This window comes from Camelus ferus, chromosome 3 (assembly GCF_009834535.1).
Source record: "Camelus ferus isolate YT-003-E chromosome 3, BCGSAC_Cfer_1.0, whole genome shotgun sequence".
NCBI lineage: Eukaryota > Metazoa > Chordata > Mammalia > Artiodactyla > Camelidae > Camelus > Camelus ferus.
In genome coordinates, this window is record NC_045698.1 from 12,319,530 (window position 1) to 12,339,903 (window position 20,374).

At 44.9% G+C, this 20,374-nt stretch overlaps 1 protein-coding gene across 1 annotated transcript in view; it reads right to left on the bottom strand.

Moving 5' to 3' along the window:
• Positions 1-18,861, bottom strand: part of MYO10 (myosin X) — a 192,879-nt gene extending 174,018 nt beyond the window's left edge. Inside the window, 1 exon segment of the mRNA XM_032470343.1 lies at positions 18,320-18,861. Within this exon segment, the coding sequence (XP_032326234.1) occupies positions 18,320-18,340 (21 nt within the window). The 5' untranslated portion in view covers positions 18,341-18,861.
• Between the last annotated feature and the right edge of the window lie 1,513 nt (positions 18,862-20,374).

A 20,374-nucleotide genomic window follows, 5' to 3' on the forward strand; every position in this document is an offset into this window, starting at 1 on the left:
GGAGGGAGCCCCCAGGCACAGAAGGGTCACCAGTAGAAGGAATTACCTCCATAATGTGGGTTGCTTTCCGCACCTCAATGTTGAAAACTTTAATCATCATCTCAGTCAAGGCAAGAAACAATAAACCACACTCAGCCAACCCCCAGCTTCTTAAAGGAAGCAGGTCCCTGGGAACATGAACTTGGGCAGTTAAGTTAGGTCAAGTAAGGCAGAGGCACACTAGCAACTTCTGTCTGACCTCAAGGAAACGATAAAGACTTAATATTCCAACGTGAGGGCGGCTGGGCCAAGAAAGCTCACCTCACCGCTGATCCCACCTGCTGGCCGCACAGCCACTTTAATGATTCTGTGACCACATTTCCAAGGACCTTCATGAGTGTCTGCTAGACCATTCTATGAAGCTCACAGGCCCATTTGTACAAGAACCTTAATATCCACTCAGTGAATCTATGCTGTCAGAGAGTGGCCAGCAAAATGTCCACGACCATCTCCCAGCTGGGACCAGTGATGTCCCAGGAAGCCTACGTGGTCCATCGATGTCACTGTTAATTCTGCAGACTGGTTATTTCTGCTGAGTCCACAATTTTTGTTTTGCCTATTTGCAAATAGTGACTTTCTAGCCCCAGAAATGCCCTATGTTCAAGGAAGTCTGAGACAAAACACACCCTCGACTGTGTACAGGAGCCATGAAAATAACCTTGAAATAGAGTCACTACCAAGCGTGGGATTCTGTGTCACTAGGAAAAGTTCACACATTCGACGAAACCCACAGCAGTCTTCCAGACTGGCAATCCGTCTGGCTGGGAGAACCATGATAAGCCCTGGAGATATCAACCTGGAGGAGAAGGAATGAACACGCAGGCTCTGGAATCAGGCAAGAGACCTGGCATCTCGTCTACTAGCTGTGGGGCTTGACTGGGCACTTAAGCCCTCTAAGCCGCAGGCTGTTCAACTCCACATGGGATTGACTTTACTTGCTAACATGCAGAGCATTCAACGAGGTGACGTACAGAAAAGGCTCAGCATGGCACATGGCATCAAATAAGTGTCTCATCAATGTCCACTACTACTGCTGTTGTCAGTTTTAGAGGTCTGTAGCTTCTTGGTAAATCTGAGGGAACTTTTAAGGTGCAGCAACTGATCAAGTGCACTTCCCAGCGTCCTCTGGTGCCCCCTCCGTGGAGTCACGGTCTCAGGAGGGCAGGAGTGGGAATCCCACCTACAGTGAGGTGACAGCTTTAGCACAGCCTTGGTCTCACAAGGATCCCAGCCCATCACACTCCTGCTGGCACAGCTGCACCACGTTGCAGTCCATCAACATCGGTCTTTTTGACGAGCAGTTATCTCTGAAGCAAAGAAATCACTCGCCATACTCCAGTCTCTTATCATTAATCTGAATTAACCAAGCTGGTGAATAAGGATGCGGTGCATGTCCCTCACCATGAATGGCTTGGTCCAGAGCGGTAAGTTCAAGCTTTGGTGATGATGTCATTGCTGAAGCCTCATTACCAACCTATCAAGCCCAGATTTCTATCATGAACCACGTTCAGAGTCCTTAATGCCACGGCAGGGTCAGTTAATGCCCAACAAATTATCCACTTAGTATATTAATGTTGTGTTAGACAGTGCTGTGGACTCTTGTTCTAGCAAATTAAGTATCCCATTTGGAGCCCTGAGGAGTCTTTATTTAACTGATTCTCAAGCAACAAACAAAACATGTACAACACTAAAGTTCATCAAGAAAGATGTCTCACCAGGTTAAAAAGCAACAAAGTCAATAGATAATAAGAGTATTTCCTTTTTTCGTCCAGCTGCCAGAGGTGGGGGAAAAGGTGAGGAGAAACATGAAAGGAACTCACTCCTACCATGCTGTATACTTTAAATATCTTACAATTTTATATGTCAATTATACCTCATTAAACCAAAACTAAATAGAGAGAGAGAGAGAAAAAAAAAAAAAAAACCCACCCCACTCCTAAACCATAGATTAAATCCAGGAACTTTAAGATGAACCCAACCTAATTTCCCTCCTGCCTGAAGGTTTGATGAGAATAAGGGTGTGAACTTGTAAGTCATCTTTCACTGATTTTCAGCCAATAAAAGTTTTGCCTGCTGAGCCAAATGTCCTTACGAAGCTTTCGGTGATTCATTACCGTGTCTTGCAATTAAACATCACGCTAGGTGAAAATGAAGCGGAAAGAAAAAGCACACTCACTCATCAAAACTGGGAGAAGCGGAAAAGAAAAGAGAAGGTGTGGAATTTGTTGGTAAAGGTTCATTTATCCTGCTCAGAGAGGCTGCCTCTTGTATTACAAGGGTTGCTACCCCAAGCGCTTAGTGACTGAAATAATCAAATGACAGGCGAGGTCCAGAGAGCAGAGGGCAGATCTCGAATGCTGGCCCCTGCTAGCTTTCTTTCATCCCAGAAATACACACATCTGTTTCCTGGGCTTCCGTGACCAAACCTGCCCTAATGCTTATTCCTTTTGCTTTTTAGGATAAATGGAAGCTCATTGTTCAGGTCTAGAAAAATTACTTTATATCCCACTATATAAATATACAGGTTTGTTTATAACACACACATTTTATTTATTTTTCGCTAATGCCACAGAAACATTTTGGAATAAAGATAAAACTATAATAAGATATGACTATAGACCTAGATACATAATATAACTAAGCTATAATATAATTCAGATTATATTATACAATATAATTAAATTAAATTAATTCAATAATATTACAATAAATTAAAAATAAGATGACTATATCATAGATACACCCCCACCCCATAAAAAGGAGGTTGCTTTAGTAGCAACAACTTTAGTTAAAACATGGAAAATTAAAATACAGAGGGGGATATGGAATCAAGTCAATCTTCTCCCTCAGGGCTTCTCAGTCTTGCCACTGTTGACACGTGGACTGAATCAATTTGTATTGCGTGGGACTGCCCTGTGCTTCTAGGATGTTCAAGAGCATCCCTGGTTTCTTCCCACTCAATGCCAGGAATCCCCTCCCCACACTGACAGTCACAAGCAAAAATGTCTCTGGACTTTGCTAAATGTCCCTAGGGAGGCAAAACTGCCCCCTGTTGAGAATCACTACTTTACCTAAAACATAATTACATCCTTCGTAATGTACCCAGACCCTGGCAATGTCCAGAGTGTCCACTTAATGACAAAGAATGTATGTGCTGATCCAGTCAGGCTAGTGCTTTTCTTTTTAAACTGCAAACTCTGTACCTCCTTAGGAATGAAAAACATTAGCAGCTACCATCATCACCGCCTTAACTGGATTACAGCTCGGCAAAGTTGATTTCAATGTAGACCATTATCTACCTGTTAAAAAATCTCACATCAGTTGAAGGAAGGTCGATACCTAAAATAGTTTAAAATTTTAGGCTGTAAGCCTGAAACTGCTCTCAAAGAATAAAGTCTCTATTAAAATAAAAAAAAAAAGTAGTAGTACCCCTAAACTTGAATGAAACAGCACTTCATCTATACCTGCTGAGGAAGATGTGAGCAGCCGAAATGCCAGCTGAGTGCCACTTACATCTACAGGAGACAGAGCAATCAGCTCCACAGATGACAAGCAAGATTCTCAAACTGCATATAGATTCCAAAGCAAACAAGCCTTCTTCCAACATCACTTCATGGGAATCTGGACTTCATCAGAAACAGACAAAGCCAAGAAAAATGACTTAGGAAATTCAGTGTGACCTTTGCCTTCAGTAGAGATGCTCCCCAGAAACCTACAAGAATTTCATTGAAACCATTCTCTGCATTGTCTCTCAGAACAGAACTCCTGCTATTCCTGTCACTCAGGATGAATGTCCAGTTGCTGCTGTCCCAGGAGCAATCAGAAGGACTGTGTCTTTGCTTTGTTTGATTATAGGAAAATTTCTACCCCTTGTTGCAGTCGTTGGCAAATTAGGTCATTTTTCTTAGGCTTGTATCACGTGACTTTGGTCGGCTCTCTGAGCAGCAGCAAACACACACTCCCAAAGCTCTCCACACAGATTCTATCCTCACCTCCTACGTGAACTACTGCCATCACCTCCAAATGAATTCAGGTGCCATGTGGCAGTCTATCTTTGGGTCCAAACTCTGGTTCTACCACTTCCCAGTTGTGTGAACTTAGGCAAATGACTTAACTTCTCTAAGACTCTGTATTTTCATATGCGAAATGGCACCAACCGTATAAAACTACTGGGCAGATTAAATGAATTAACCCAAGTTGAGACTTTAGCACAGTCTCAGCCCCTGGTGAGTGATCAATAAACTTTTGCAAGTTAAAAAACTGCATAAAAGGAAATGCAGATGGCACGGATGATGCAATGGCCAAGCCACAGTGCAGAGTTCCATGTATTCAAATTGTTACCAAAATCCTACACTATAGTAAATCCTAAATCTACGTATTTCCTCCTTGGACAAATAAGCCATTGACTTGCATTAGAGAACACTGCTAGAGTCTACATTTTCTTTTCTTTAAAAGGTAATTTTGTCCAAAGCTGGGTGTGATAAAGGATATACCATTTTTTAAATTAGCTTCTAAAATTCCGCTTTCCTTGAGGAAACAGCTATTCAATTTCATCAAACATTTTATGATAATGCAAAAGAACACCCTCAAGGGACCTTTTATTCTTCTAAAGCTATATCCTATTTCCTTGTTTCACACGCACATACCAACTCCAGAGATTCCCACTGAGGGATCTGGTGGAGGTTTAAGGGGATTTTAAGAGGCTCAAAAGACATAACCTAAGTGATAACGTGGTATTTCCGACCCCATCCTCTCGTGGTAGGCCCTGGGTAAAGTAACCTAGTTCTCTGTGCCTCAGGGTAAAAGGAATCTACTGGATGTCTCAAAGGTAATAGGTGAGTAAAGACGAGGTTACATTCCATGTGAAGAGCCATCTGAACTCCTTGAAAGAGGTTTTTTTCCATTTCAGAATCACCCTTTCTTCACACTGCATACAATCCACAAAAAAGTGAGGCCTAAGGCAGCCAAGCTAGATGGATTTGTGCTCCCCATTTTTACTCTTAGAGCTGATGGCTTGTGTTTGAATTTTCTATGGTAAAATATTGGAAAATAATGGCTATGGTGAGAAGACAGATGCACAAATTACCCCTCACAACATATGCAAAGAGCCCCAGACCTGCTTACTCTCCAAAATACTGTACAGCAGAAGCCAGTCCTAATTTCACAACCAAGAGCTCGTTCTAACCGATGTTTTTCCTTCTGATATGTACGATGAAAAACAGGAGATATAAAAATACTTAGAGAAAAGAGACACTGGTCTTTTCGAAGAGAACCTTAAGAGAACATGGTTTTAGAAACTAAAATACAGTAAGCTCACCTCCCAGATCTGCCCAAAGGCACGAAGGAAACTGTTACAGCTGAAAAAGCTATGCTAACCAGAGAAGCAGCCAAGAATTTCAGTGCTCCTCAAGGTCTGAAGATTGCCAGAACTTACGGTCCACACCTGACTTCATATCCTTGAAGTTGAACTTGGCATCTATTTTGGAGAGAATCCCCAAAGGAATGAAAATCTTATGGAAACGCAGTAAACCTAGAATTAATAAGGCAGTTTTCTGATGACCCCATCCTAACAATGCAAGTCTTGTGTAGAAAGGTGGGGAGTCTGCTTCCAACTTTTATCTTCTTAGGAAACTGTAAGCAGCTCAGAAATACTGCCTAGGAAAGACTGCTTCTGTACGGCAAACAATACATCTACTAGATGTGTGCAAAAGCCTTTAGGCAGCATGGCCTTGATAAAACACTTCATTCCCACACCAACAGCCTGCCTTAGTCAGAAAGCACAATGCTAAATCAAACATATATATGTATTACATATATACACATACACGTTCGTATGTACACACATATACATACATGATATATTAATCTCCTATATATAAACCATTTTAAACCAAAAAAAAAAATTATCTTTTACACTTGAGAAGTAACAGCTTACCTACTTGCTGCAGAAACACTAGTCACACTCCACACCATAAACTTGGTGGAAAAAACAAGACCAAGTGGACATTGGTCACAGAAAACAGGAGTTACCACAAAAGGAAATCCTTATGTAGAGAAACCCTGTGACGTACACCCTAGGTGGTGGGAGCGGAGCACACGCGGCTCCCAAGGGCTCAGGGCTCACTCTCAGCTCAGATTCTCATTAGGAAAGGAAGAGGGTGGCAGTCAGGGGACCTGGGTGAGACAGCAGACCACAGGAGGCTGGCTCAGAAACCGGCGGTGAGCATCAGGGGAGTTCAGACTGCATGTCCTCCGGCTGGGGGAGCTGTCAAGTGGTCCCTCGCCCCAGGGATTAAAGAGGTAAAAAGAGTTCCTCTTCATGGGATTTACCTAAGTTTTCTCCCCCTGTGCCCAAGGCATGGGGCCAGAAACAGCAAGGAAGAGCCCGCGCCCAGTATAATATCTGGGAGATACTCCCCTTGCTTCTCTACTGGGCCCATTCACTGGGCATTCCTCCCCAACAGGCAAGACTGAGGACCAGAGCAAAGGCAAGGACCCCCAACCCTGCACCCCTAGGCTCCCAGCAGAGTGCATTCTCGGGTCTGTGCAGGGTGACAAGCCTTTGGCTGGAGGCTGTGCCTTGTCTCCTCCACCCTCTCTGCTCACACCTTCCACCCAGATGACCCCTCCCTGCTACCACCACTACACACCCAACTCGAGTCAGGACACCTTCCGTGGCCTTGGAAGTCTGGACATACATCAAAGAAACCCCCTTCCGTCCGGGCCTGCTGAGATACTGATGGATGACCAGAATATCTTGTCGCACTTTTGTTCAGCGTCCCAAGAAGTCTGGGCTCTACTGAATGTCACCATCCATTTGCTCACCTGGCTGGTCCACGTGGGGCTGTCACCTGTTAAGATTGCGACCTTGACAGCCCAGCCATCAAAAGTTATTGATTTCATGAAACTTCTGTCTCAGGGAAAGAGAGCACGAGTAGGAATCTGCTAGCTGGCAAGATGATAAGCAAGAGTTCAAATGCACTAGTTCTGACCAAATCGACCTTGAACTACTTGAGACAGTTACAAATCAAAAAAGTCTTTGACAACAGCACTTAAATCCACTACAAGGAATAAACCAGAAGGCCCACGAGAGTCTGAGCTCTCAACAGCCACGAAACAAACAGAGCAACTTATTACACAAATAACTGCGAGCCTCAGAATGATAATGGAAGTCAGCACAGGTATCAGAAGGGTACCCATACACTGGGATAGCAGTGAGCAATAAAATGCAACAACCACGGATGCCCAAAACACGGGTGGGTCTCCAGGGCGTGGGTGAAAAATGCCAACCTCACAGGATTTACACCGATTCCATTTCTGTAAGAGTCTCAAATGACAAAATGATAGAGAACAGATTAGTGGTTACTAGGGCCTGGGGGGAGAGTGGGACTATTTCTTGGGGGGTAACACAAAAATGGGGGGAATTCTGTAGTATGATTGTGCTGGTGGTTGCACGGAACTGTACTGTGATAACATTGCTTAGAACTACACACGTGTGCATACAAGTGAGTGGATGTAAAAACTGGTGAAATCAAGACACAGAAAACAAACTTCTGGTTACCAAAGGGGAAAAGGGAGGGAAGAGGGATAAATTAGGAGTTTGGGATTAGCATATACAAACCACTATATACAGAACAGATAAACAATAAGGTTTTCTGTATAGCACAGGAAACCATATTCAATAACTTGTAATAACCTACAATGAAAAACAATATGAAAAATATATATACGTATGACTGAATCACTATGTTGTTCTCCAGAAATTAACACTACATTAACTACACTTTCCTGGCTGACATCCTGTACTCCTGTTACCTATTGTTATATAAGATGTCACAACCAGGGAAGCTGGGTGACAGGTACACAGGACCTCCCTGTATTATTCTGGCAATATCTGAGTCTATATTAAAAAAAAAAAAAAAGGCAAAGCATGCCAGAATAAAACTGTACAAAATACATGGGGGAGAGGGCAATAGATACAACTTACCTCAATATGTTCTCAAAACTTGGAGAAGATATGATCTCCTTCTTTCTTAGTAGAGAACAACTATCATTTTGATTACTCAGTAAAATAAATATTTCTCCCATGCTTTATGGTGAGGACTCTGGGAACCAGATTTAAAACATCAGAAGGGAGACCAACAAAAGCCCTCGGGCAGATGGCACAGCTGGAAGTAAATATTCCAACCAGACACAACTTAGACGATAAATCGCGTCTAAGTGTCCAAGTCTCACGGGGAGAGTTTGGATCCTAAGTTGAATAAAATTTTCACACTGATAACTGCGGGGTCCCCATCACCCGAGGGGTGAAGAGTCATCAGGAATCAGCACAAATAAGGAGGGTGATGAAAGTCCCAGCAGAATCCAAATTTAAGCTCTGGCCATCAAAGCTTGAACATGGCGCTATGATTCTCAGCTACAGCGATTTTGCATCGATCCCCCTACGTCCCTCCCCCTGGAGACACCTGCAAGGTCTGGAGATGCTTTTGGCTGTCACAGTTTTGGGGGGTGGAGGGGTGCGAGTGCCACTGGCATCTCAGGATCAGAGGCCAGGGATGCTGCTTCACGCCCTACAATGCACAGGACAGCTCCGAGCTACAACGACCGATCCAGCCGAAATGTCCAGAGTCCTGAGGCTGAGGAGACCTAGAAAGAGGGCACACTTGCCCACGTCCGAAAATCTGAGGCTGGAAAAATTTCCACACTGGAGATGCACCTTGGCCCTTAGCACACATCAATAAAAGAACAAAATGTGGGCAGAAATAAACAGAAGCAAACCTGTATTAAATGACCACAGTATGCATCGTAAAAGGTGGAGTGTCATTTTCACCCAGCACTCAACACTTCCATTTTTTAAAGTCTGTGGAGGGGGAGGGTATAGCTCAAGTGGTAGAGCACATGCTTAGATGCACGATGTCCTTGGTTCAATCCCCAGTACCTCCTCTAAAAGTAAAAAATAAACCTAATTTATACATAAACCTAATTTATACATAAACCTCCTCCCCCCAAAAAAATAAAATTAAAAAAAATTTTTTTTAAAATAACAAAGTCCATGGAAAGACTTCCTAGATATAATTAATAAAAATAATAAGCCTTAAAGTGTCTCTCACTCACTCCTTCACACACACACACATAACACCCCCCTCAACAGTGCTGTATGTTACCTAAATCCCTGCAGCTAGAACCACCACCACATAACTGCTCTGGCTCAGGGTTAACTCACAAGGATACTTAATTACAATGCAAAGGAATGAGAATTAAAAACAAAAAATCCATACAAACTAGTCCCAACACAAACGGCCAATGGCTCCCTGGAGGGTGTAAAGCCAGGTCCCCTGTGTGCTTTGCCCTTAAATGAACAGCAGGTACAGTGCTGGGGTCTTCTGGGGGTCGGATATGAATGCACAGCCCTGCTTATAATTAACTGAGAAGAACGCCTCCCTCCTCCACTCTGGCTCAGAGAAGAACCTAACAGTGGACACAGAAACCCAGGATTATGTGCTGACTTCCTCCGTGAAACAATGCATGTCATTAACTCTAATAAGAAGTTACAAAACCCCTGCCTTCGTAAATATATCATGACAGGGTGTCTCAGCCTTGCCTGGGTGAGGCTGGGCTCACAACCCTCAGAAAACTTGCTGCCAAACAGTCTAAGTAAAAATGCGCAAAACCCTTTGATCAAACATCTCCACTCCCGGAAAATTTTATCCTCAAGAAATAATCAGACAAGTGTGCAATGACCTGAGTACAAGAATGTACGTCTGCAGCCTTCTGTAAAAGCAAATATCTAGAAACCATCTAAAATGAACAAATAAGGTGATTTACATGCCTTTGAATGAGCAGGGCCACTCTTAGACCAGACACCTAGGACTCCTCCCTTGGGCTACAGGCTTTAGAGTGCCCTGTACATCACAAAGGGAAAAAAGGTAAATAAACAGAAGCTCCGTATATAAAGAGTGAATCATGGTCTTTGACGGCAAATGATATTATCAATTTTGAACTTGGCAGTAGTGAGCAGCAATTATTTGATATGAACTATTGTTTACTATTAACAATATCAGCAAAAGCTGCTAAAATCTCCCAAACTAATTTAGCCACTTCACTTTTTAAAAATGTGTTTTTAAAAACTTGAGAAAAATTTCCTCAATCAAATGAAACATGCATCAAAACTGGTAGTTCAAGAAAATATTAAAAAAAATTAGACGAAGGAAGTTAAAAAAATTTGCAGGACTAGGAAGAAAAACATTCACACAAGCATCATCCCTTACCACACCTTTATATATAGACTACTTTCTGGCCAAGATGCATTAAAGTTTAGTCTCATCTGAAAACAGATTTTTAATGAATTCACTTCTGTCTTCATTTTCTTTATAGTATACAAAGGACTGAAAAGTTTGAGGAACAATTTAAGAAATAGGGAAAATTCACACTATTAAAGACTTATATAATGAAATTAAAATACTTTACTTCCTGCAGTATCAATAGCCTGTATTCCTTTTTCCATCCAAATATTGCTGCATGAATTTGGTTAACAATGCCAATAACTACTGTCCTGCCTTTGCAAGGCAAGCCTTCTTTAAATTGAAATCAAAGAACCACAGTGACTCAAGAAAGGATTTCTACTTTGGTGTTACTGTCAATAAAACAAATTACTGTGAAACTCTTGACTGTAACCATATAATTAGTGATTCTGCTGAAATATGGGCAAGGAGAGTAGCTCTATGGAAAATTTATTGTGGAGTCTGTGTCTGTTACTCATGCAGACATCACTGGCCCAGCAACAGAACACCCACACAGGTGCAACTGCGACTGCTTCCATCCATCCCGCGTGGTCTGACTTTCAGCAACAGAACCCGCCACTCTTGACATTTTTCAGTTGTATCCCAATGAAGCTTTATTTCTCAAATTAGGAGACCAGAAGACACTTACTTACCAGTTTGGAAGCTTGATCTATAACTTAAATATTGAGATATGCGATATGGGGCTTCCTTTCATAACTCGTTCGTGCCCCTGGTCCTGTCTGCACACATGCGAGTTTCTTGGCATTTAAAGCTTTTCTCAATCAACTCTTAAGTGAAAAACATTCCAGGTGTCCTTTTACAGAAAGATACAGAGGCAGAGAAACCATATACCACAAAACATTAAGAGTAGGGCTGGGGAAGTTTTTGCCCTTGACTTAAGGTGTTTTCTAAATTTTCTAAACTGAGTACACTTTGCAGGATTAAGGAGAGAAAAAAATGAATTTAAGAATGGCATGAAAGAGTAATATGGTAAATCTATGTTTATCAAAGCTTTTGTTTTTAAGAACATTCCTAATGCTAAATTTATTCCTAGTAACACAAATTTAAGTATCTACGAAGCTACTAAAACCCCCAAATCAATGGTAGCCGCACACATGAGCCTGCAGTCTACTAGATAAATTTCTTTTAAACAGAACTTTTAACACACAAAGTCAGTATCAGGAGCAGATTCTTCAAAAAGTCCACCTCTCCCCAACAATGCACATTACAGTCAATGGACACTGCTTACATGTTATTAATTGACCCTCAAAAATGACACAAAAGAATCATAGTATTCTTTGGGGATCCAGTGTTAAGTAAGAGACCAAGTGAAAAAGCTACATTATATTCCAACACCCCCAAAACTTACCTCGGCCCTTAAGTCACTCACAGGTAGTAAAGATAAACATTCCTACACCAAAGTACAAAAATTCAACCTTGCCCACCTTTTCTAATGTAAATCTCTCACTTTTTTTTTTTTTTAATTACCACAATTGTAAATGCTGTTATGCGGAGTCAGTTTTCACCCTGAAGAGCAGATACTGAAGCTGGAGGAAGGTAAGACCGTTTAAGTGCATACCCGCCAGCTGGTCCTGCCCTGCTCTGGCTCTGTTTCAAGAGCTGCGTCACAGCTTCGCCACAAGCACTCTGATACTTTCTCCCCCTGTAACTGGCAGAGTCAGATGATATGATGTCATGTGACATGAGAGGCTAGATTTAAACTGGGGACTCAAGTTTCTTACTTGATGCCTGGTGGGCACATTTTCCAAACAGCTCTCAGCGACGCAGCAAAACGTTTTATTCAAGGAATGCTCTTTGAGAAATGCTCTGCTCTGCTGTCAATGATCACCCCACCCACGAGCATTAATAAGCTAACAAGTAAAGCGACGGATATGGAGAAACTCTGGGAAGGCAGCCAGAATCTTTAACCAAAAGAGAAGATTCCATCAGAAAACCTCCAGGAGGAAGACTCCAACAACGGATAGTTAGAAGTGGGGAGTCAGATGAGTCTCACCTTTCATTTTAATTTAAAAAATACTTCTCAAAACTCTAGCTTTCTAAGTGCCTTCCTTATTATTTAAATCTTCGTACCATCCTCATGAGGTTGGAGCCAGCAGCTTCAGAAGCCACATTTTACAAGGGAACAGAAGGTAACTGTCTCTCCTAAGCAAAACAAAAATGAGTGGCATGCTCAAAAGCTGATTAACATCACCCTCCTGGGCCTGCCATGTTTCTGGGGCTCTGGCCACTTGTATTCCCAAACCCGCATGCAGTTTTCAACTCAAAATTCATCTACTAACTGCCTACGGTATAAAGCACTTCATCAAAGTATTTAGAAACAATGACGCAAGCATAAGGCAAGTGACACCCACAGGAGAGGAAAGCATGGCCGTGAATAGCAGAGAGACTCCGGAGACAACCTGTCTAGGTTCAAAGCCTGGCCATCCCTTTCTGTGTGACCTGGAGCCAGTTACTTAACCTCTCTGTGCCTCACCTTCCTCCTTTAGGAAGCCTTACTCATAGGGTTGCTATAGGGATTAATTACTGACTGTACACAAGTGCTCAGAAACGTGTCTGGCACCTAGTAAGCCCTCAGTACATCTCAGCCATATTTATTACTGTTTTCAAAGAACTGTAAAATGCTGCAAAATCAAGGGAGGAAGAAGAATCTCCTCTTGCTATAAAAAAAAAATCTGTACTTGAGGGGAAAGTAACACAAGGATAGAATCCTATCCTCAAGGACCTTTCAGTACAAACAAGGTGATAAAACTTATAAATCAGATATTAACCCTCTCTAGACTCTGTTTGCTCATTTGAGAAGTGGGGGGAGGGGAAAAATAGAAAGAAAGGTAAATAAAGCCTCTAGCTAACAAATTCCTAACAGGACCAGGACAGAAAGAGGCACAGCCAAGTTCAGAGGAAAGAGAGGAAGGAGTGACCATGAACTAGGCCTGTCACGGATGGTTTCAAAAAGGAGCCAGACAGGCAGGACATCCGATCAGCAGAGAGGAGGGCACAGACACAAAGGGACAGAGTGGGACCGGGAACAGAGCCTCAGGAGTAGAATTCATGTGGGGGAGAGGAGGAAAGCGTTGCAAGGTCACAAGGCCTTGGAAATCGGACTAATGCATGTGAACCTGATTTTGTAAGCAATACAGGCACGCTTTACAGACTTCTGGAAAATCAGCCAGACATGTACTGGTCAAAAGGAAGAGAATTAATAAATGCAATCTATCACCAGAAATGATACTGGTAACAGCTCTAACACCAAGAGCCCCCTGCACCATTGGGTGCTGGGCTCTCAGTCACCACCAAAGGCCGCTCGTTCCTAACTTCTAGGTTACTATAACCTTTTCTTATCACTAACCTACCAGGTGCCAAGACCTTTGTAAATCTTACCTCGAATTCTAATAACCATGCAAGATCGACACTATTATGCTCACTTACAGACAGAGAAAGCAAGCCCCCGAAGGAAGGTCAGATAATCTGGCTGAGAGCCCACAGGTGGGGAGGGTGCAGCCGGGCTCCCCGAGGCCACATCTTTTCTACACTCAAGAATGAGGCGCCCTCACCCTGCCCAGGGGCAGTCAGGCCAGGCTTCGTGGAAACTTGGCTGGTTGCTCCTGCTTGAGGGCTCCCTGCAAACCAATGGCCTGAGAGTATTACACAACAATTACTCTGAGTGCAGAAGTTTGAAACCCATTAATAAGAAGGTTCCCCACTTCCTACTGATCCCCATAGGAGCACACATTCAAGGCTCGTGTCCTTACTAAAGGTGACCCCACTGAAAAGCTGGCAGGGCTGGAAAAGCAAGCACCCTGCCCTCTCCCTGCACAGCCCTGGTTAAACAGTGACGGCCCCTCCCAGGCTGGTCTGGGCCTGATTTGGTGAGAGGTGAGCGCCTCGAACAGCAGGCCACGGGCGGACGTGGGGGACCAGCCCTGCCCTGCCCACCCCACCCTGGACAGGAGACAGGCTCCCTGCTCCAACAACTGCCCTGCTCACAGCTGATCCTGGAGCTTTGCTGGCAGGGCCCCAAAAATGAGCACCTGACTACAGAAATCCTTGCAGAGTGTGCAGAAAGGGCAAGACACCGTCACTCCATGGTGGGAAAAAGGGACACCAGGGAATGTTCTGATTCCATTTTACAGTCGTCAAAGGGTTCATCCTCAGGATGCGGTGAGACAAGGAAGTCCTCTGTGCTTCCTTTATGCCCTTGAGAAATGACAGGAGGGTGGAGGGGAGAAGCTGCCAAAAATAAGTCTTAATTTTTTTTTAACCAAGAAATATAAGACGTGAAACAAAACAAAACACTATAAAATGTGGAGAAAAACAGGCTCAAGAACTCATTCCAGGTTAAACTCGTGAACTCCAGGTACTAAACTAAGACATCTCCCCAAATTAAGTGGAGATGAGGAAGGTGTTTCCACTTAACATCTTGAGAGTCGGGTTTGTTCCAACCCAGAGTGAACAAGGCTGTAAGAAGCAGGTACAGCTGGAATGTTTCCCACCAACAGTTCATCCCTTAAAACATTAGTATCTGCTTTATGCTTGTATTAATGAGCACCTTACTCAGGAATATTTTTACATACTTTTTCTGAAAGTCAAAGTGTTCACCTATGTCCCACTAATAACCCTCAAAAGATCTTTTGCTTGAACGGCCATTAGGCCACTCCTGTTCCTTAAACAGAAGACAGAAAAGTCAAGTTCATTTATGTGTTCAACTGGTACCAACTGGCCCCTCCAGTATTCAGGGCACTGTGCTTAGTCCTGAGGACTTGGAAACAGCGGCCCCTTCAAAACGTCAACCACACGTTTGCACAGTAGTCTTGTTACTTTCCTGGCTGAGCCTTTTCAGTTTTAAAAATTGCTTCTGGTTACATATGTACCTAAACTTAGGTTCCTCCTGAAGTGAACTTTTTAAAAACTTACCTCTAAATGCTGAGAAAACAAATTTCCCAGAAGTGCGCACACAATTTACACAAGAGAAGTCATAAAAATCCAAGGCAGGCCATGAAGAAACAAACTCAGTTGGGGAGTGTGGGGAACTCGGTGTCTCCCATCTGGGGGGTACGCTCTGAGGTCAGGAGCCCATCAGCTGGGGGGCACAAGCCTCACAAGCTTCGGGCTGGCGGCAGTAAGACACCGGATGCTACTTAAAGCAGGCAAGAAGCCTGTGCCTGCAACACGCACAGGAGTTAATTCCACAGGGCAAATGCTTGGTGAGTCTAGCTCAGTGGTTCTCAGCTGGGAGTGACTTTGCTCCCTGGGGCTCACTGGGCAATGTCTGCAGACACCTTGGTTGTCACGACTCCGGGTGTCACTAGCATCTACTGGGTAGAGGCCAGGGGTACTCAACATCCTACCAAGCACAGGAGGGTCCCCCCACACCAAAGAATTAACATGTCAATGGTACTCAGTTTGAGAAACCCTGGTCTAGCTCTAAATAGCAGCTGTTAGTCACAAGGAGCTCCCATTTCCTTATTATTTGGCCATTCACACATAAAGCTAATACATGTAACATCTCATTCAATTTCTTCTTCAGTTGTTCACACTGCTTGTTGGACAGCCATTTGAAGCTCATACATCATCATCCCTAAATCACAAGGGGAAAAGTTACCAAAGAACAGGGCACCACTTAGTGATAAATGAGGCTCTACAATTCTTGGATTCCAAATGTCCTTGGAAATGTATCACTTCACACTCACTGTTTCTACTCTAACAGGACATTACAAGATGTTCTTCACTGAACAATTTAACAAAAGGATGCTCTGTTATGAGACACTGAAGAGTGACAGGATCTACATTAGGAGTTTGTCTCCAATCAATACAGCAATGTATAGCCTCTGTGGCTCTGCCTGCTTCCCATTCAAAGCAATTATGCTGAGGGGAGAAACTCTGATTAGAAATTAATACTGACTAGAAATAAAGATCAGAATTAATTTCTGATTAGAAATTAACACTGTAACATAAATACAGCCCAAGATTAAAGGTATAACTTTAAATACATAACCATTTCCCAAAATACTAAGGTCACCAGCAACAGAGGAAAAAGGCTGTGGGTTCTATTAACCATCTTTTCAACCTTGAGCAAGCAACTTAATGTCTTTGGTTTAAGAGTCTTCATCTAAGAAAGAAAGGGAATGGAGAAGATGGACAACTTCAACATTATATTAATCATGGAAATAAAATTCCACAACTAGGTCTCCTTACACTGAACCAAGGTATAGTGTAAGGAGAAAGGGCTTGGAAGTCAGACAGGACTGCTGGAGGGTAGGAGGTTGCAGCTGTCTCGCGCTATCCTGCAGTTTCCCCCACTTGCGCTAGGGGGCAGAGTTCTCCCGAAGGGGATTTCAGTGGACCACCCCGGTCCACGGACAGGCTTCATGGGGACTGAGAACCCAACAAACGAAATACAAATTCTACGTCTCATCAAATTTCCTAAGGGACCCATAACACAAAATCAAAATAAAGGCCTCCCTACCCTCTCTGCCCCTCTCAAAAAAAAAAAAAAAAAGTTAAGAATTAGTGTCCTGCAGGCAGGGCCTGAGGTTTTCCAACAGATGAAAGCAATTAAACATAGCTCACCGGTCTTTCATCATTGGTTAACCTGCAACTCCTGCAAAAAGTTCTGGTGCCTTCTTACAAGCATGAAACAAAGGTCTATGGATTAGAAAATGCTACTGTCTCACAATTAGAGGTTTCATTCTTTAAAAAAAAAAAAAGGTAAAAATATATTAATGAATGATTAATTCCTGTCCAATCTACCTCTCAGTTAATGTGGGTATCACACGTGAGACATCACTTTGAAAAAAGTGGATAATACTATTACACGAGAATGTATTCATCACTTTGGTCATTATAATCAGCTATCTCTAGTAAGCGGGCATCCAGAAAGTACAATGACTTGAAATAATATATCCAATTAAGTCTGACAAAGCGAGTTAGCCAACACAGAGGCAAACCCTCACTAGTCTAATTTGCTGGAAGTTTCCAAAACTGTCCTGGATTTACAATACATCCCTTGCTTTCAGTGAAAGTCACTTCAGACTCCTCAAGTCAACTAAGTTTACTTTGAGCCACTTAAAACCTCAAACTTAAATAGAATTTGTTAAATAAACACAACCAAGAAAGAAAAGGGAGCCAAGAAACCACAGTAACTCTCGACCCCCCCCACTCCCCCCAAAAAACGGTTCTCAAGTCAAGAGTTTCAAGTAACTCCGGTGTCCCGCCTTCAACGACCCTAAAAGGAAGATCGTTTTAATCTTTAAAAATAACCTGTTTGTCCTAAACGATCTTCTTCAAATTCAAATTCAAAATCTGCCAAAGACAGCACAAATATTTGATCTTTTCATCTTCCCTCTGGAATGATCTCAAATTCTAAACGAGCACTTCTTGGTGAGCACTAGACCTAGGCTCCAAAGGTCTGACCGGCAGAGACTACGGTGAATGATTAAACCCTCGCCTCCCCCTTCTCACACTTCATTAAGCCGTCTCCTCTGGAAGTGTTTGCACCCCTCTCACAGGAAGCCGGCACGTTTTGCAAAGGAAATACCAGACCAGACCTTTCTTGGGGAAAGGCACGTCCCCCCTGAACATTTTATTGGGTTTCCTGCACCCAGGCAGCTGGGCATGCAGATCCCCCGTCCGGGCCCCTAGTCCGCCGCCTCCTCTCGCGCGGAGCGCCGCAGGGACACCCGGTGAGCCAGCCACCCACGCAAAAGGACGCTCATCTTCCCTGCATCCCGGAGCCAAGTGCGAGCGCGGGACAAAATAAAACCTGCCCCGGCTTACTCAGCCGGAGACTCCCCGGGGGTTGGTCTCAGGCGACTCCCAGAAAGTCTCGCCCTCTCGGGCTTAAGAGTGCGCGGTAGCAAGTGTGCGCGCGGCGCGGTACGCACATCCCTCCCTCCCTGGAGGCCAGTCCGGACAGGAAGGGAGTCCGCGCCGAGTCGGGCCGGGCCGCCGGCGCCTGCCCTCCCGGCCGCGAGCGCACTCACCTCGGGGAAGAAGTTGTCCATTGTTCCCGTGCGCTTCCCAACTTGCCAGAGTCCGGCTTCCAGCTCGCGGAAGTCAGCCCAGCTGAAGGTCCGAGGAAACCATGCGTGTCACGGCGCGACTCCCAGGAACTCGAGCCCCCGGGGCTCCCCCGCTGCCATCTCCTTCTCCCCTTCTCGTCTTTCGCACCTTTTGTTTGCCCAAACCCAAGTCTCTAACTCATCCGTCCCAACCGCAGCCTTTGTCTCCAATTTCTCCAAGTTCCTCACTCCTGGACGCAGCGCTCGCGAGCGGAGAACAGCTGGTGGCACATTCTTCCCCCGGGCTGAGGGAGGGCGGCGGGGGGCTGGGGAGCGCGCCCCTCCTTCTGCGCTCCGGCCGGAGGCGCTCCGGACGGGCAGGGGAACAGCAGCCACAAAGCGAGCCCGGAGTTGCTTTCCCCGCGCTAACGCCGCCGCGGTGAGGACTCGGGCGCCCGGGCTCAGACGGCTCACCACCTCACCGAGACTTGCAGACCGGAGCGCACGGTCCAGCCCCGCCCACTCGCTCGCCTCGCCCCGCCCCGCCAAGAGCTGAGCCCCGCCCACTCAGCCGGCCCACCCTACTCGCCCGCCACGCCCCGCCCCTCCAGGGGCCCAGGCCTCGGCCAACCCCGCTCCGCGCTTCCGCAGGGTCCGGCCTCGCCCGGCCGGCGCGCCCCGCCCCCATCTACCCCCAGACCCCGCCCTCTCTGAGCCTCGGGCCACGGCAGCCTCTGCGGCAGGCGGGGAAGGCGGGGTCCAAGCGGTTTCCCCCTCCTTCCCCGCCTCCCCGTCTAGGTGCGGGCGGGGGTGCTGACTCCTCTCTGGTGAAAGAGACCAAATAGTCACCAAGGAGGAGGGGTTGGGGGACGTTTTTTGTGCCTTTGATCTTTAGCGAACCCTGGAACTGGCTCAACGCGGATCTCATTAATGCAGCTCGGCAGATGAGCGACCCCGGGGAAGGAAGCGCGGTCCGCGGAGTTGCCCCTTCTCTTGGACCAGATCAAAGGGGAGAACGGAGGCTAATCAGAATTTCTGGAAGCTGCCTTCCGGTGTGGTGTTTCTCTCCTGCGGTCAGGTTAAAAGACGTTTTCATTGCAGCGGGAAAATGTAGTTTTGTAAACAGAGAGGACGTGGCCAATTGCACCTTAAAAAATGTAACCCTTTTCCTGGACATAAGGAAGCAGATAGGCAGACGGAAGTGAGATGGATGAAGGATCAAATCCACCTGGTACTGAGCCTTAGTTTCCTCTAGGGCAGGTCTTCAAACTTGAGCGCGCACAGGAATCACCTGGGAATCTGATTAAAATTCAGATTGGAACTGAGTGGGGTGAGCACTGATTATCTGCAGTTCCAGCAAGCTTCCAGGTGCCCTCAAAGAAGGACACCTGGCCTTGTGCTGTTCTGCCAACTGTTTGGAAACCTGTAACAAGTAGAAAAATTGAGGACAAAGGTTTAGAAACTTTTGTAGCAATGTAAAAATGCCACGACATAAAAGCACATGATCGGTGGACTCTTCGAACCGAGTATAAACCAGTTTGGGTGTTGTCAGACACCGTAGTGAGTCACACCTGGCACAGCAGGGTTCTCCTATTGGTACCTGGCAGATTGGAAACAAAAACGACTGGTTCCTCACCACAAATGGTTTGAGAAGTTCTCTCTAGGGGATTTGCCAACTGCTACTCATCCTTTAAAACTCAAGTGGGAAAGTCACATCTTCCAGGGGAAGCCTGCCCAGAGATGCCCAACCACTCAGCCCCCTTCCAGCTCCACCTAACCACCCGGTGTGGCTTATTTCTAAGACTACTGAGGAAACTATACCATGTTAAGGGTTTTTTTCTTGGTGTCCTACCCATCTTCAGTTGGGAGATTAGAAGCTCCTTAAGAGAGAGGACTGTGCTTTCAAATTTGTATCCCCAGCCTGTCTCAGAGAACGAATGAATGAAGCATCCTTCTGTAATCCTTATGTAAAAAGTCAGGCATGCTTGCAACTTATCTCAGAGGAGTTCTTCAGCATTAATATCTTTGTATTCACTC